This window comes from Caretta caretta, chromosome 23 (genome assembly GCF_965140235.1).
Source record: "Caretta caretta isolate rCarCar2 chromosome 23, rCarCar1.hap1, whole genome shotgun sequence".
In the NCBI taxonomy this organism is placed as follows: domain Eukaryota; kingdom Metazoa; phylum Chordata; order Testudines; family Cheloniidae; genus Caretta; species Caretta caretta.
Window position 1 is genome coordinate 2,792,564 of NC_134228.1, and position 16,388 is coordinate 2,808,951.

General features: G+C 61.9%; 1 protein-coding gene across 2 annotated transcripts; it reads left to right on the top strand.

Moving 5' to 3' along the window:
* The first annotated feature begins 12 nt into the window (after positions 1-12).
* LOC125628478 (uncharacterized) lies at positions 13-16,182 on the top strand. 2 transcript variants are annotated; one of them, XM_075122461.1, is made up of 14 exons: positions 13-103; positions 4,149-4,332; positions 5,404-5,498; positions 6,128-6,224; positions 7,428-7,684; positions 8,086-8,243; positions 8,967-9,110; positions 9,426-9,503; positions 10,223-10,328; positions 10,556-10,635; positions 12,259-12,382; positions 12,980-13,082; positions 13,517-13,670; positions 14,575-16,182. In XM_075122461.1, exons 2-14 carry the CDS (start codon positions 4,228-4,230, stop codon positions 15,405-15,407), a joined length of 2,334 nt encoding a protein of 777 aa, XP_074978562.1. In that variant the 5' UTR covers positions 13-103; positions 4,149-4,227; the 3' UTR covers positions 15,408-16,182. The 2 variants fall into 2 exon arrangements, with proteins under 2 accessions (XP_074978562.1, XP_074978561.1); XM_075122460.1 differs by lacking the exons at positions 13-103; positions 4,149-4,332 and having other exon boundaries at positions 4,940-5,498.
* The last annotated feature ends 206 nt before the right edge of the window (positions 16,183-16,388 follow it).

A 16,388-nucleotide genomic window follows, 5' to 3' on the forward strand; every position in this document is an offset into this window, starting at 1 on the left:
CCTTGTGCACGAGAGAAAGAAAAGAAAACTCATGAACAAGCTCTCGGCTGTGGGCTCCGGGGCGGGACCTGAATCTGCGGCCAAGCTGAGTCAAAAGGAACTGGTAACGTTTGTGCTGATGGGTGATAAAAAAGGAACTGGCTTATATGTGTGATGTCAGGACAGTGGGCTGTGTGTGTGAGAGACAGAGAGCCAATTTGTGTGTGTCCGCAACAGGGGAAAGAACCCAGGAGTCCTGCCTCTCTTTCCCCCTTTAACCACCCAATCATGCTCCACTTCCAAATCCAGGAAGAGAACCCAGAAGCCCTGACTCACACTCACCTCCTCTAACCACTAGACCCCACTCCCCTCCCCTCCCAGAGCTGGGGAGAGAACCCAGGACCCCTGACTCACAGTCACCGCCTCTAACCACTAGATCCCACTCCCCTCCCCAAGCTGGGAACAGGACCCAGGAGTCCTGACTCTGGGTCACCTGCTCCAACCACTAGACCTCCCTCCCCTCTGAGAGCTGGGAACAGAACCCAGGAGTCCTGACTCCCGGTCACCTGCTCCAACCACTAGACCTCCCTCCCTTCTGAGAGCTGGGAACAGAACCCAGGAGTCCTGACTCCCGGTCACCTGCTCCAACCACTAGACCTCCCTCCCTTCTGAGAGCTGGGAACAGAACCCAGGAGTCCTGACTCCCGGTCACCTGCTCCAACCACTAGACCTCCCTCCCTTCTGAGAGCTGGGAACAGAACCCAGGAGTCCTGACTCCCGGTCACCTGCTCCAACCACTAGACCTCCCTCCCTTCTGAGAGCTGGGAACAGAACCCAGGAGTCCTGACTCCCGGCCACCTGCTCCAACCACTAGACCTCCCTCCCTTCTGAGAGCTGGGAACAGAACCCAGGAGTCCTGACTCCCGGTCACCTGCTCCAACCACTAGACCTCCCTCCCTTCTGAGAGCTGGGAACAGAACCCAGGAGTCCTGACTCCCGGTCACCTGCTCCAACCACTAGACCTCCCTCCCTTCTGAGAGCTGGGAACAGAACCCAGGAGTCTGTGTTCTCCAGGAGTCACTGACAATTCCCGGTAGTTTTTAGCAGGCTAGTGGCTTCAGTAAACTTTTCCAAACTGGTGTCCACGGCCGTTGGTTTATCAGTAACATATTGTTTATGTTTAAACATATGGTTTAACATATTTCAGTACCACTGACGCACTGATCTAAAACCAGTCATTGTCAGCTAAGTCTAACTGGGGCTGAGCCTAGGAAAAGCTTATTTTACTTTAGCACTTCGGGTCTAATAAGATAATAATAATAATGATTGGGAAGATGATCAGCTAGTGTCTTTCATCATAAAGGAGCCAAAAGCTCATTATAAACTATTCATAAATATCACTCAAATGCAGCCACTTCTGGGCCTTGGGGAGGGAGCTGTTTATTCAGAGATCCCTCACCCAGGACAGAAGTGCAGCCATCTCGGGAGTGGGGCAGGCAGCTGTTTATACAGGGATCCCTCATCCAGCGGTAAGATGCAGCTGCCTCTGGGGTGAGGCATCATGGCAGTTTAACAGTGCACAACAGCTTAGAGGAGACGATGAACCCCCCCCCCCCGCCCCAGATCTGATTGAGAGTTGAAGAGCAGCTCCTGCCGACCCCCCTCACCCAACTCCCTGCAGCACAGCATTGTCATGGGGTTTGGGGGTCAGCACGGACCCCCTACTGAACCCCCACCCTATTCCCTGTCCTTGGAGGACTCCCGTCTGGGCCCGGGTGAGAGCCAGCCCGGCTTGCGGGACCTCGGGTGCTGCATCTGCAGAAGTGAAAAAAACGGGCCTTTTCTTCAGCTGAGGGAGGGAGGAAGGAAGGGAGGAAGGAAGGAAGGAAGGAAGAGTATATAAAAATGCCATGGTGAGCGAGAGCGACCGTTCCCCTAGGGCACAAGGGCCAGGGAATGGTGCTGGAACCTTAGGCCCTGCGCTAGGGGGTGTCTGAGAGCGATGGATCAATAGATAGATAGATAGATAGAGGGGTTGTCTGGGGATAGATAGATAGCTCGGGTGTATGGGGCTGGATGGATGGAGGGATGGAGGGATAGATAGATCGATCCGAGGGTCACAGACAGGCAGAGGGTTTCTGGTGTAGTTTTCCTTCAGGGACCCTGGTGGAGAATCAGCTCCTGGTGCAAGGCTGCAGCCAAAAGCACGAACCCCATCCCGAGCTGCATAAACAGGGGAATCTCCCGTCGGAGCAAAGAGGGTATTTCCCCTCTGTGTCTGGCCCTGGCGCGACCGCGGCTGGGACCCTGTGCCCATTTCGGGTGCCCACCAGTCAGGAAGGAGGTGGATCGATGGGAGAGGGGTCAGAGAAGAGCCCCAAGAATGATCAAAGGGTTAGAAAACCTGCCGCACGCTGATAGACTCACTTGGCTCGGGCTATTGAGCTTAGCAAAGGGAGGCTCGGAGTGGCTTGGGCACTGTCGGTAAGTAGCTGCTTGGGGAGCAATTATTTAATAACAGGCTCGTCAGTCCAGCAGTGGAAGGTCAACGCCCACTAGCCACATTCATATAGGTGGCCAGGCCAGGCCAGCTCCTGCCCCACCGGGCTAAGCCCAGACCCTTGAAGATATTGAGGTGCCTATGGGAGTTAGGTGCCTCGCTACCTTAGGATCTAACCGCAGCGTTGGCAGCTCTTGTGAGATCTGGGGCTTTTCCTAAAGCCCCAGCTCCCGGACTCCTGTGATGAGGGGATCTCAGCTGGCTGTCCAGGAAGTATTTTCTGAACCTCCTAGTGGCAAAGGGTCGTTTGAAAACACGAGCCCCCCTCCCCCAGGACTCAGAAGGCTGATAGAAAGGCCCCCGATTGTATTGCTTTAAAACAAATCCCAGGATTGTAAACTGGTGGGGGCTGACTCAGGCTTTGGGAGCAACACTCGGGTCTGGTTTGTCCCCGCCTGGCCCTTTGGCCGCTACAATCCCCAGCGAACCAGGGATGTGGCTCCCAAGCACTTCTAACGCATCTGTCCCAAGGCAGGAGAGAGACCGCCACGCCCCAAACCCCAAACCGAGCAGCTCTGGCTGAGAAAAAGCCACACGCCCCCTGGGTGCCTTCCCCGGGGAGCCAAAAGCCCCCACCCCAGCCGCTAGCATGGCCCAGATCCTCACAGCTACGCCGGTGCCAAATCCCTGTGAGACTGCGCCCAGGCTCCAGCCACAGACACGGCGGAGAAGGGGCCAGTCGGGGCTGGAGCGGGCACCCCTGAATCCCACAGCAATTTAACCCCAGTTCGGGGGATGTACCCAATCCACCCCCCCAATTACCAGTACCATCGTTGGACAGCTGGAGGGGAAGGGGGTGCAGATTGTGGCTTGGAAACCCCCCCCGAGATGGGACAATACAAACAGGGGCCTTGGAGTCTGTTTCCTACAGAGACCCTCAGAGCTGGGGCCGGTAATTGGTTAATTCCAATCCTCTGCTCTTAATTAGCCCTGACGTGAGGGGGGTGGGGTAGGTTGTTCCATAGCAGGACTGTGACTTGTCTAGATTCGGACCCACCCTGGATTCAGCTTTAAGGACTGAAGCACCTCGAAAGGGTTAATTGCAGGCTGCTGGGGGATTGATCTGTCTCTGGGGAGGTGGGGAGAATATTTGGGGGGGCTGCTGCACATTCAAAAGGGGAAAGGTCCACAGACAAATTGACTCGTTAGCACATCAGCCAGTGCCTGGGAAAGGTGGGGCTAACAAACATCATCCCGCACCCCCCCCAACAGGGGAATTTATAAATAGGTCAAAGGGTAGCTCCTTTCCTCTCTTCAGTGGGTTCCCTATGGGCTGCAGGTGGGGGGCCCAGCTGGGCCTAGCAGGGGTTTTCCTGGCTTCTTTGGGAAGGGGGGGGGATGAAAGGTTAGAGGGGGTTGACAGGATAGGATTGGGGGCACCCAAGACTGGAGGGGTCTTGGAGGAGACGAATGGCCAGGATGCGGGGTGGGGACAGGCTGAGATCGAGGGGCAGAGTCAAGGGGATTGTGGCATCTTGCAAAGCTGTAGCTGGCTGAACTCAAGGGGGGGGTGTGTCCCCATTTAATAATGAAACAGGGGGGCTGCATTGGGTGCTGGGACAGAGCCAGCCACCCCCAGGCTAAGTGGTTCCCTCTCCTCCTTGCCCAGTTGCACCGCATCCCTTGGGCCCGTGCTGGGGGCAGCTGGGGCCGCGTGATGTGACGGCCTTGGCCGGGAGCCCGGAGCCATGCCCAGCCCGGAGAGAAAGGAGCTGGCGGAGGCTGTTCTCCGCCACCTGCGGACCGCCGGCATGAGGCTCAAGCACTGGAAACCCACTCTGAGCAACTCGCCCGTAAGTGGGGGAGGAGTGGGCCCCAACAGGCCTCCAGGCAGCTGCGTCTGGGGTGCAGCCCGTCGTCGATGGGAGCATGGCACAGCTGGCCCTGCAGTGCCTCTGTGGGAGCTGGAGACTGCAGGTTAATTAACCGGGGGGGGGGGGGAGGAGGAGTGTTTATGATCTGACTGTTGGGACTCCTGGTTTCCCCTCCCAGCCTGGGAAGAGGGAGTTGGGCCTAGTGGTTGGAACCAGAGGGGAGGGGGAGCCAGATCTCCTGGGTTCCATTCCCAGCTCTGCTTGGGCAAAAGGGGTGCCCCCTCTGCCTCGGTTTCCCCACCTGCCACGGAAATGGGGGCCCCCCCCTTTTGCGAAGCTCTTTGCCAAGCTGCCGTAGCGTCCCCCATCCCCCTGAACCAGACCGGTTCTGCCTTGGGGCATCCTGGGAGTCTCCCCCCCGGCCCCGTAACCGGGTCACGCTGCCAGCGGTTCCCTTGTTGTGGGTGCCGAGTGCACGAAACAGGATGTGCTCCTTTGCGCTTCAAAGCAGCAGCTCCGGTGACCCTATTTCTCCCCCCTGTAAGCCCTGCCCCACTGCCTAGGCCCACAGGCATAGATCTCCTGCCTCGATAGCGCCCCCACCCCCCGGGGGAGAGGCCTTTGAGAGCTCTGCCCTGGGGGCTGCACTGGCTTTCCCCGGAGAGGGCAGATATTGGCGGGGGGACCAGGAGCGAGGGGACCCCCTTTTATCTTCAGCCCTGTGTGAGGTTTCGCTGCGGGGTGTTGGGATGAACCGAGCTGCCTGCTGCTGACTCCAGTCAGACCTGCTCCTCTGTGTCTCATACGCCCTCTACTGCCCACAGCTTGGGGGGAGTTTTCTTTAGGACAGGGGGCAATGGGTCAGCTGGCAGGGAGGCCGCCTGCTCTTGGCCACAGCTCTCCCACGCTGGGCGCAGACCCCATCCTCTGCCCTCCAGTCTGATGCCCAGAGGCCGTGGTGATAGGCACCGGGTGGAGGCCCCAAGCTGGACAGCTCAGAGCAGCGGGCCAGTGGCAAGTCCTGTCTCTTCTCTCTCTCTCCTCTCTCAGTGCCAGGAGAAACCTCCCCTGGCGTCGCCCGCCGGCCCGTTCGGGACCCCGCTGCACGCGCTGCCCCTCTCGGAGAACGTGGCGGGAGTACCGCGGTGAGTGGGGGGGGGCGGGAGGGCACGAAAGGAGAGCTTGCCACCAGCCGGGACCGGTGTTGGATACGGATCTTAGGAAACGTGACTCCAGTAACTTCATGGCTGGGCTGGAGGGAATGGGGTGGGGGTGGGAGGAGAGAGAGAACAGAGCCCCCCCGGCCCAGCTCAGGGTCTTGCAGGGACTCAGTGGCCCCACCCCTGTCTTTGGTAGCCCTGCCCCCACCTCATTTGAGGCATCAGGGGACAGCTACCCAGGGTGTGGGTTGGTTGCGGGGTGGGGGGCTTCTTCTCAGACCACCCCCGTCTCGTGAAGGGGTGACACCGCTCCCAGGAGCAGAGCTCTGGTGGGGTCCAGCCCCTGCTGGGGGGGTGTCGGTAGAGAGCCCCCCTGGAGCAGTGGGTTTCAGAGAGGGGTAAATGGGGTGGGGGGAACTGCCCCCAGGGCAATTGTCTCGGGCTCTCTGCACGCTCAAGCCGACGTGGTGTGGGACGCTGTCTAGGAGAGGTTCGGCCACAAGACCCCCAAAGGGTTAAGGGGGGAGGGGCTGATGCGGACTGAGAACCACCCCCCCCCCCAGCCCGCAGGGTCTTATTGCTGCCTCCGTAGCGTCCCCCGTGTCTGCCCCCAGGTTCCTGGTGCAGATCTGTGAGGCCCTGCGCCCGCATCTGCACACAGAGGGGCTGTTCCGGAAATCCGGCTCCATGACCCGCATCAAGGCCTTGAAGGTACGTGACCCCCTCCCCGGCTCGGGATCAGGACCTTGGTGCTGTGGGGGCAGCCGCCCCCCCCCCCCCGCCCCATTCGTGATAACGAACCTCCTCACCCGCCCTGTCGCAGGCTGCTCTGCACGTACATCTCAGCCAGCAATAAGGCCCCGGCACGTGGCTGATGGTGGTTAGTGATTGAGCACCAGGCAGGGTGAGATCCGGTGCCTGGGGGGGGATGGGGGGGAGGGGAGCCCTCCCCATGAAACCTTCACTCCTGGAGCGCGAGGAGAGGCTCTCGGCCAGCAGCAGCAGTGGGCTGTTCAGCTCGGTCTGGGCCAGACGCACGAGGATGTGCTTTCAAAAAACCTTGAACTTGCAGTGGATGGGATTACGTCTCCCCCCCCTCGTGTGTCGTCTCCCCCATACAGACATGCGCCCTGCTCTAACCACTAGGCCCCACTCCCCTCCCAGAGCTGGGGATAGAACCCAGGAGTCCTGGCTCCCCACAACCTCAAGTTGGCCCCTCCCTTCTTCAATTTCACTTCCAAAGCGCTCTTCACTCCCAGCATCTGCTCTCTGCAGGGTGGGGTCTGTACGGTGGGGAGTGGGGATGTGGCTGTACATTGGGGGTTGGCGGACTCTATTTGGGGCTGGGGGCCAGCAGCGTCCCTGTGCTCTGGGCTTCCTGCTGCTGCAGGCTTATGAAATCCAAGGGATGTTGCCACAGACCCAGGCTGGAGTCTTGGGTAACACCCCTGCTCCAAGCCTATCCCCCTCCTGCAGCCTGGTGGGAGCCTGGGGTCTTTGCTCAGCCCCTCCCCTGGCCTCCATCCCCCCAGGGGGCAGGCAGGAGAGAGCCGAAGGGGAATCCACCCTCATGCTCCAGGGCTGGAGGGGTCAGGCAGAGGGATTTGGTCCATGCCCAGTGAGGCCTGGCTGGCTGATCCATGGGCTCCCTGTGGGCTGCTCAGCGAGGAGGGGTGACAGCCAGCTGGGGGAGCAGGCTGGGCGGGTCCGGGCTCTGCCTCTGAGCAGGGTGGCAGGATCCTTGTTCAGAGCCTTGCACCGGTTAGCCCTGGAACGACGCCGGCTGGGTGGGTGGCGTTCACCCAGCTTGGGGAAACTGAGGCACAGCTTGGGGAAACTGAGGCGTGACTCCCCTGAGGCGTCGGTGGCGGATCTGCTTCCCGCCCCATGCTCCTCGGGGCCCTGTCGTTCCAGGCCCAGCTGGAGGCCGGGGAGAGCTGCCTGGACGCGGCCGCCCCCTGCGACCTGGCCGCGCTGCTCAAGCAATTCCTGCGGCACCTGCCCGAGCCCCTCATCCCGGCCGAGCTGCAGGAGCCCTTGTGCCGCGCCCAGCAGCACCCAGCCGAGGGCGAGCGGGGCCCCCTCACCCTGCTGCTCAGCTGCCTGCTGCCCCGCCACAGCGCCCGCGCCCTCCGCTACTTCTGCACCTTCCTGCAGGACGTGGCAGCCAGGTGGGTGTGCGCCGGTGCCCCTCACTCCCGACCCGCAGCCCCTGCAATCCCGGCCCTGGGCTCCCCCTCCCCAGCTCCGCCGGTGCCCCTCGCTCCCGACCCGCAGCCCCCGCTACCCTGGCCCTGGGCTCCCCCTCCCCAGCTCTGCCGGTGCCCCTCGCTCCCGACCCGCAGCCCCTGCAATCCCGGCCCTGGGCTCCCCCTCCCCAGCTCTGCCGGTGCCCCTCACTCCCAGCCCTGGGCCTCTCCAGAGACTGCTATCCCTGTCGGGCTGTGCAGTGATATTCAGATGGGGCTGGGACTGGAGGAACTGGGGACCCGGCTGGGTTTGAACCCCCAGCAGCCTGGGCCCGCCTCCTGGTGTCCGGCTCAGCTCCCCTACCCCACCATCCCGCCCGCAGGTGCCAGGAGAACAAGATGGACGAGGCCAACCTGGCCGTGATCTTTGCCCCCAACCTCTTCCCCAGCTGCGTGCTGAGCGATGCGCCGGGTGCCGAGCGTCGGCTACCACTCCAGGCGGGTGCCGTGCAGGCCCTGATCAGCCACGCGCCCCACATCGGTGAGCAGGGCCCCTGCCCGGGGGGGACCGGGACTGTGCATGGCCGACCCTTCCGAGAGTGAGACAGACAGCAAGTCTGTGTCCTATGCCCTGTACTGCTAATGGGGATTCCCCCCAGAGCCTTTGGGGGGCTGTGAAATAGTTTGAATCCCTGCTGACATTTTTCTAGGGCTTTGCATCCAGAAGTATGTTGCAAGCGGTTTACACAGGGGTCAATGCAGCCACCTCTTGGGTGGGGCGCGTGGATGTTTACACAGGGACTCCTCGCCCGGCGCTGGGATGCAGCCACCTCTGGAGCGGGGCACGGGGGCTGCTGACTGGTGGCAGGATACCGCTCCGGGACAGGTCCCAATGTCAGTGCAGGGGGTGTCCGGAGGGGGCAGGAGACAGCAGCCCTGGACATGGGGTCAGGGCCTCCTGGCTGTGTCCTATCCCATAATCCCCAGCTCTGCTGAATGCCCCATGTGCAGTGGGCTGGTCTGCCCCTCCCCCCAGCCCTCCAGTGCATGGCTGCAGTTGCAGTGGGCTCTGCCCCCATGCTATGCTGGCTTCCCCCCCCCCCCCACCTCCGCCCAGCTTTAGGGGCTGGGTAGCAGCAAAGAGGCACCAGACGGATGGGGGTGTCCGGAGGCTGCAAGCAGGTGGCTCTGGGGTGACAGGAAGGAGATTCTTAGTCCCGGGGTGTCTTGGCTCTAAACCCCTCCCCCCATGTCTCCCCTCTAGGCAGAGTCCCCCAGTTCCTCCTGGACAAATTCCCAGCTCCTGCCCCTGAGCTGGACAGTGGCCGCCAGAGCCAGGCGGGGCCCAGGGATGCCAGAGATGGGCTGGCAGAGCGGCACCAGAGGCTTCGCCGGAGGAGCGTTGGTGGTGAGGGTCTGGGTTCCAGCTCGCTGCCAGGCACAGGCAGAGAACCCAGGAGTTCTGGCTCCCAGCCCCCTGTTCTGACCACTAGTCCCCACTCCCCTGCCAGGGCCGGGAAGAGAACCCAGGAGTCCTGACACTCTACTCACAGACAAGCCCCTTACCCTGCCAGTGTGGGGCCCCCCCCAAGGGGTGTTCAACCTTCCAAGACGGGGTGTGTCTGCCCCTATCCTAGGAGGGGGGGTGCCGGCCCCAGGGGGCAGGGATGTGCTGGGTGGCGGGCGCTGTGGGGTTGTATCCGCCCAGTTTCCTGTCTTGCAGAGATTGTGAACGGGGCCCTGACCAAACTCCGAGTGGGGCGTGGTGCCGGGGGGCCTCTGGCCCAGGAGCCAAGAGTGGGTGAGTGCAGGGCTGCTGGGTGGGGGCATGGGGATGGGGGCTGGCTCAAGGGGGGGCAGCTGGGTACTGTGGGGCTAGGACAAGTACAAGGCCACTCTCAGTCCCTGTGTTTCAGTGACCCCCAGCTCCTCCCCCCCCCATATCGGGTGTCCCCAGATCCTCATTTGAGCAGTTGTGGAGAGGGCTCTGGGCATCCTAAAGTGCTTTACGAGGCATGCGTAGAGACCCTTTGCCTGGCACTGGGATGAGGCCAACTCTGGGGTGGGGCGTGGGGCTGTTTATACAGGGATCCCTTGCCCAGCATGGAGATGCAGCCACCTCTGGGGTGGGGCACGGGGGCGCTTCGTACAGGGACCCCTCGCCCGGTGCTGAGATGCAGCCACCTCTGGGGTGAGGCATGGGGGGCTGGTTCACAGCCACGCAGCAGTTTAGGACTGGAAGCGAAGAGCAGTCCTGGGCCTGAGGGGGTAGCTACGAAAGGCCACCCTGCGTTCACACCTTGTCTGAGTAATGGCACCTCCTGCAACACCGGCCCCCTGGGGCAATGGAGCCAGCCCTGACTGCCAGGGGAGAGCGCCCCCTGCAGCCCCCCACAGGGTTTCTTCCATGTAGCGACGGGGTGCATGAGTTGTGGGGGGGTACCCTGCTGGGTCGGGGAGAGGCCGTGGCAAACCTCCCCAAGCCCGTGTGGACCCCAGCCCCCCCTCTCCTCTCCCTAGACTCCCCGAATGTCTCCAGCCTGGTGCCCCGGACCCTCCCCTTCGGCGCCAAGCGCAAGGCCTTGGAGGAGCTGGCCCAGGAGGCCCAGCTGGGCACCAAGAAGCGGTAGGCAGCTCCGTGCCGTTCCCCTGGGGGGGCACCGGGGAGCTCAGAGCAGGGGGCGGGCACTGGGGAGCATGGTGTGGGTGGAGCAGGGGGATGCCAGACTGCGGGGAGGACCCAAGCATTCAAGGGCACCCAGTTTCCCGGGCACATCCTACAATGCATGCTGGGAACTCTGGGCAGGCGAGCCGGTTCCGGTCCCGCTAACGCTGCCTGCATGCCCCTTGCAGGAGACCTGCCGTGGGGCTGGCTAGCTTGGATCTGTGCACGGACGAGGCCGGGGACCCCTTCGATCAGCCCCCAGATGATGGTACGGCCAGGGGGGCTGACTGCCCGCGGGGTGCTCTGCCCTCACGGCAGTGAAGGGTGTTAGGGTCTAGATAGTCAGGCCTGTCTGTAAAGCCTAGACTTGGAGAATTTAGGTATTTTTATCACTTTGCTCATTACAGGGGGTTAAAACAAAGAATCAAAATCAGTCTGCCAGTGTCTGGGCTGCTCTCGCTGTGACAGTCCAAGGCCTGGCTCTTCGGCCAAGGCCTTTGGCCAAGCGGTCGGGGCAGCCATCAGCCGGGAAGTCCTCACCTCCCAAACCAGTCACACGGAAGTAAGGTGGTGTTGGGACAGTACCGTCTCCCGAACAGCCCGATAGCGCCCGTCACCACCCGACAAAGAAACAGATCTTCAGATGGTTAAAGAGAACTTGGTTTGATAATATCTGGCCTGGCAAGAAATCCCTTCTCAATGGTTGTGGGTGTGAAACCCTCATGACATGCATCCGACGAAGTGGGTGTTCACCCGCGAAAGCTCATGCTCCAACACGTCTGTTAGTCTGTCAGGTGCCACGGGACTCTCTGCCCCTCACTTCTGTGTGTTTTACCTTTATGGCCCCCACTTTTCTATGGTCAATCTGTCTGGTTCTCTAATTGTTTCGGTCTGCTGCATAATTAATTTTGCTCGGTGTCCGTTAATTAGGGGAGTGCGATATAATGGGTTCGAGAATTATATTACACTGTTAGGACTGGTTAGCTGGATTTCAGTAAAATGATTGGTTAAGGTATAGCTGAGATGATTACTGTGTAAATTAGGGGCAACCAGGAAGAAAGTTAAAAGAACGAGGAGTCCTTGTGGCAGCTTAGAGCCGAACAAAGTTACCTGAGCATAAGCTTTCGTCAGCTAAAGCCCACTTCATCGGATGCATGCAGTGGAAAATACAGTGGGAAGATACACACAGAGAACATGAAACTATGGGGGTTGCCAAACCAACTCTAACGAGACTAGTCAATTAAGGTGGGCAATTATCAGCAGAAGGAGAAAAAAAAACTTTTGTAGAGATAATTAGGAAGTAAGTTAGAATTCGAAAATAAGGAATTTGGATTTAAGCTTGCTGGCAGTTCACCCCAATAAACATCGAATTGTTTGCACCTTTGGACTTGGGTTATTGTTGCTCTCTGTTCACACGAGAAGGATCAGGAAAGTGGGAGGGTGAAAGAATAAGCCCTCTAACAAGGGGCCCCAGCCAGGATTGGGGCCCCCGTCGCTGCACGGCCACAGTCTCTGCCCCAGAGAGCTCAGACTCCGGTAGGATTTCAAACCCCATGTTAGAGGGGGAAGGGAGGTGCAGGGGGTGGGTGGGGGGGGGGAAGTGTCCTCCTCAAGCCATGCCACGAGTCTGTGGCAGGGCTTGGGATAGAACCCGGGAGTCCTGGCTCCCAGCCCCCCCGCTCTAACCACTAGACCCCACTCCCCTCCCAGTGCCAGGAGAGAACCCAGGAGTCCTGGCTGCCAGCCCGTGCGCCCCCTCCCCCCGCTGTAACCATACCCCTCTCACCTATCTCTCCCCCACATAATAGACAAGCATCTATTCTCCCCCTCAAAATACCAGACCCCCCCGCCCTGCTCCTTGGTTGACCCCTCTGCCTCCCCTCCCCACCAGCTCCAGCCAGCCCCCATGAGGTCTTCGCCAACAGCCCCCCAGAGTTGCCCCCTGCTGCGGAGACTCTGCCCCCCAGCGCCGGCCTGCACCGAAGGAAGAGCAGCTGCAAGAGGCGTCCTCGGAGGTAAGGTGGGGGGCGGGGGGGTTGCCCCACTGGTAACTGCACTGGGGTGCCTGCTCCTGGCCCACAGCTGGGGCAATGGCTGGAAATGCTGGTTTCTGAGCTGGGGGGCTTCTGGGGAGCTAGGCGCTGTGCAGACACCCCCCAGAGCGAGATCAGGGGCCTCCGTGGGGCCAGGTGTGTGCAGACCCCCTGCCACTGAGATTGAGGCTGCTCATTGTGCCTGGCACTGCAGACACCCCGACCCCCACAACAGCTGGGGAAACTGAGGCCCAGGAGATGCTGGGACTTGCCCAAGGTGCCTCCAGGGAGGTGGTGGCAGAGTCAGGAATTGAAGCCCGATCCTCTGGGTCCCAGCCCGATGCCTGACCCCCGACCGCCCCCTGGCCATCAGTGTAATAGCTCCCAACTCGACACCCCCCTCCCGTGTGTGTGTGTGTTTTGCATCGGCTCATCCCTGTTCTGTGCAACGGGCAGCATTTGAAGCCCGGTGGAAGTCTCTGGCAGTGCCTGGCTCTGGGGGCTCCCCTAGTGCCCGCTTGGTGCCCAGCCCGCCCCATCCTGGGCAGCTGTCCCGATGCCCTGCTTCTTCCCATCCAGGAAGCTCTCCGGCCGATCCGCCTGTGGCTCCCCAGCTCCCTTCGAGCGGCAGGATGCGGGGCGCAAATCCTTGCGCATCTTCGCCCACAGCGGGAAGGAGCAGGTGAGTAACTCCAGACATGCGGGCCCCCTCTTTGGCCTAGAGGTGAATCCCTGTTAGCAGTATAGGGCTTAAGATGCGTGACGCTGCAGCGCAGGGTCCATCCAGCAGGGGGCAACAGTTCCACACACCTAGGCCAGCTCATTGCAAGTTCATTTGTAATCCCATAGCTTGGGTTGCGGAAAAGAACTCCGGCAGCTTGGGGGGCGGGGGGCCGTTTAAAGGGGTGTGGGGCAGCACCCAGATGTCCGAGCGCTTGTTTAAAGGGGCCGGCCTCCTTGTGCCATGTGCCTGCTTGCTCCCGGGGGACGGACCTCGGAGCCCTCCCCTGGCACCCGGCCACTGGCCCCTCCAGGTGCTTTCTAGCTGCGGCTCTGGCCCCGGGGCCTGTCCCAGGTAGCAAAGCCCCAGCCCTTCTCCCTTTCTCCCCTCTGCAGCCTCCCCCGGGCCCCGCCAAGCGGGACGCCAAGGCCCCCGAGCCCAGCAGCTGGCATCTGATGAAGCGGATGGTGGCAGACGCCCTGGAGGGGCACCGAGCCCCTCAGAGCTGGGTCCCGCTGCCCTTGTCCAGTCCCACAGAGCTGGATGATGGTACAGCTTATGCCCTGGGGGTGGCATAATGCAAAGGCCCCCATCTTCTAGGGGTGTGGGCAGGGCCAGATAAAGGGAGTGAGGTTTGGATCAGAGATGGGCATGGCACGACCTGTTCACCTCCCCTGCGGGGCCCCCATCAGCATCCTTGGCTGGCACCCGTCCGGCCTGCTCCGCCATTGACCTGGCTCCCCCTTCCCAGCCTGCGGTGCTGAAGGGCGGGTGGGTTGAACCCCATAACCCCAGACGCCGCCTCCCCCCCGCAGCAGCCATGCTGCGTCTCGGCCCAATGGTGAAATAGCTTCTTCCCAGCCCAGTTGTCAAGTGTTGTAATCGGCTGGTTTCAACAGAGCCGGGCGGGGCGTGCCAGGGGCGGGCGGGGGTTTAGTGGCTTGGATCTACAGGCTCATCTTCACCCTTCCCGGGGCCAGAGAGCCTCGGCGCGCTGGGGGTCTGTTCGCATGATACCGACGCAGCCGGCAAGTCGAAGATCCCAACCGCTTAAAGAGGTCGGCGTATAAGCTGCTGTGCCCCACCCCAGAGGTGGCTGCATCTTAGTGCTAGGTGAGGGGCCCCTGTATAAACGGTCCCACCACCCCACCCCAGAGACAGCTGCATCTCAGCGCTGGGTGAGGGCTCTCTGTATAACCAGCCCCCTCACCCCACCCCACCCCAGAGGTGGCTGCATCTCAGTACCGGGTGAGGGATCCCTGCACAAAGAATCCCAGTGCCCTGCCCCAGAGCGAGGGAACCCTGTACGAACAGCTGCCACGCTGCACCCCGAGGTGGCTGCATCTCAGTGCTGCGTCTGATTTTGCCAGGCACCGAGCGGCCCCCCACGATGCGGCTGGGCGCCGGGCCCCAAGTTGGCTGGGGCAGTGACGGGGCCATGTCTGCGTTCCAGGGACACCTGCTGTCGAAGGCCCCGCTGCCGGGCAGAGCAAGCGAGACCCCGGGCCCTGCGCGGGATCCGCAGATGCCAGCAAGAAACCGTGCGCCACGGAGCTGGACCTGGAGGCCTGGTTCAGAAGCCGCACTGGGGCCCCCCGCAGACAGCAGCGGGCCCTGCGCAGGTCCCTGAGCTGGCCTGAGGGCCTGTCGGGGGCAGAGGGCAGCGTCAACGACCTCCCAGGAGCAGCCAGGTCAGGAAGCTCCCCGTCCCGCCCTGGAGGAGGTGAGAGGGAGCCGCTGGATGGCACCCCAGGGAGCCGACCTGGTCCGGAGCCGCTGGGCACCCCCATGCTGTGCGTCACGCTGGCCCCCGGCAGTGCTGTGCCCGGCTGCCTGGGGGCCGGAGAGGGTGGCCCGGAGCCAGAGGGGGAGCGGCCGGCTCCTGGCTCTCTTTCCCAGCGTCTTCCCGGCCCCGACGGTGCCCCCAAGCGCCATGTGAAGCGACTGACCCTGGCCTTCCCGCGCTCCTCCACCCAGCCCGCCGGAGCCGGCACCCCCAAACGGGCAGCCCGGGGCCGGCGCTTCGGGCGCTCGCTCAGCCACGAGAGCGCCCTGCCCCTGCCCGCCGCGGCCCAGGCCAAGGCCTTGGGGCGGGGCGACCCTGGCCTGCAGCCCCCCAAGAGTCCACTGAGCTACTTCCGGGCCTGTGGGCGGCAGATCTTCGTCAGCCACAAGCGCCTCACCCTGGCCTTCGTGGGACTGCGGGGCCGGAGGGAGCCGGGCACTGCCGTGCCCAATGCCAGCCCCCGGGACGTGGCACCCAACCCCCACCTGCCCCTCCTGTGACCCCCAGCTCCAGCAGCTGCTGGGGGCCAATTGGCGTCACTCCCCAAAATCCCCACTGCCGGGTACTAAACTCACCGCCAGCCAGGACTCCCTGGATCTGTGAAGGGGCGGGGGGTCCATGGTGCCCCCCCTTGATGTGCTGCATTCCCCTGCCTTCTGGGGGGCAAACTGGGCCTCGAAGTTTGGAATCCCCTAGGCTGCGGCTGAGCCCTCCCCTTGCCCTCTGGACCTCTGTGTGACCCAAACCGGCTGGGGCACCCCGGCTGCCTTGCCCTAGTAGCCACGTCCTCTCCGGGTCCCGGCGGGCATGCTGTGTGAGAACTATGAATTCTTTGTGCATTTCAGCCCCCGGCCGGCCATTCCCGAGCCGCTCTGTGCCCTCACCCGCTGGCCTCTGGGAAGCTGGCTCGTCCTGGGCTCAAATTCCGAGGCCGATTTCTCCGCTGGGGTTTTTTACCCTGTTATCGCCTGGTACCAGCTCCTCGCGCCTGGGTTTCTGCTGCCAGCTCTTTCGTGCCTTGGGCTGCGGTTTCTGCGTTTCGCTGTGGGGTGGAGGGGGCGGGGGGGGGGTGAGAGAGCACTGCTTGCTTCTGGAGACGGGCCGTGATGTGTGTATGAAGTGTAGGGACTGGTGTCTTTCCCTGAGCCGGGGGCGTGCGGGGTCTCCCCTCGGAGTTGCACTCAATCCTTCCGAAAGCAAGAAGGCCCACGGGGTCGAAGTTTCTTTCCTTTCAAATGTTTAAATTTCTTCCAGAATAAAAAGGTTTTTTTAAAACTTTTTTTTTCTTCTTTTTGCACCCAAAGAAGCGGCAAACGGTCGGCCAATACTGTGGAGTCCCGGGGTGTTTGCTGCTGGGTTTCCTGCACAGGGTAGGATCTCTGCTGCTGGACTGAGGGGGCCAGGGGATGGCTGTGCTTGGTGTGCGTGGGGAGAATGGTTTGATTTTTGTAACCGAGGAGAGGCTGTGGGATGTGGACGGA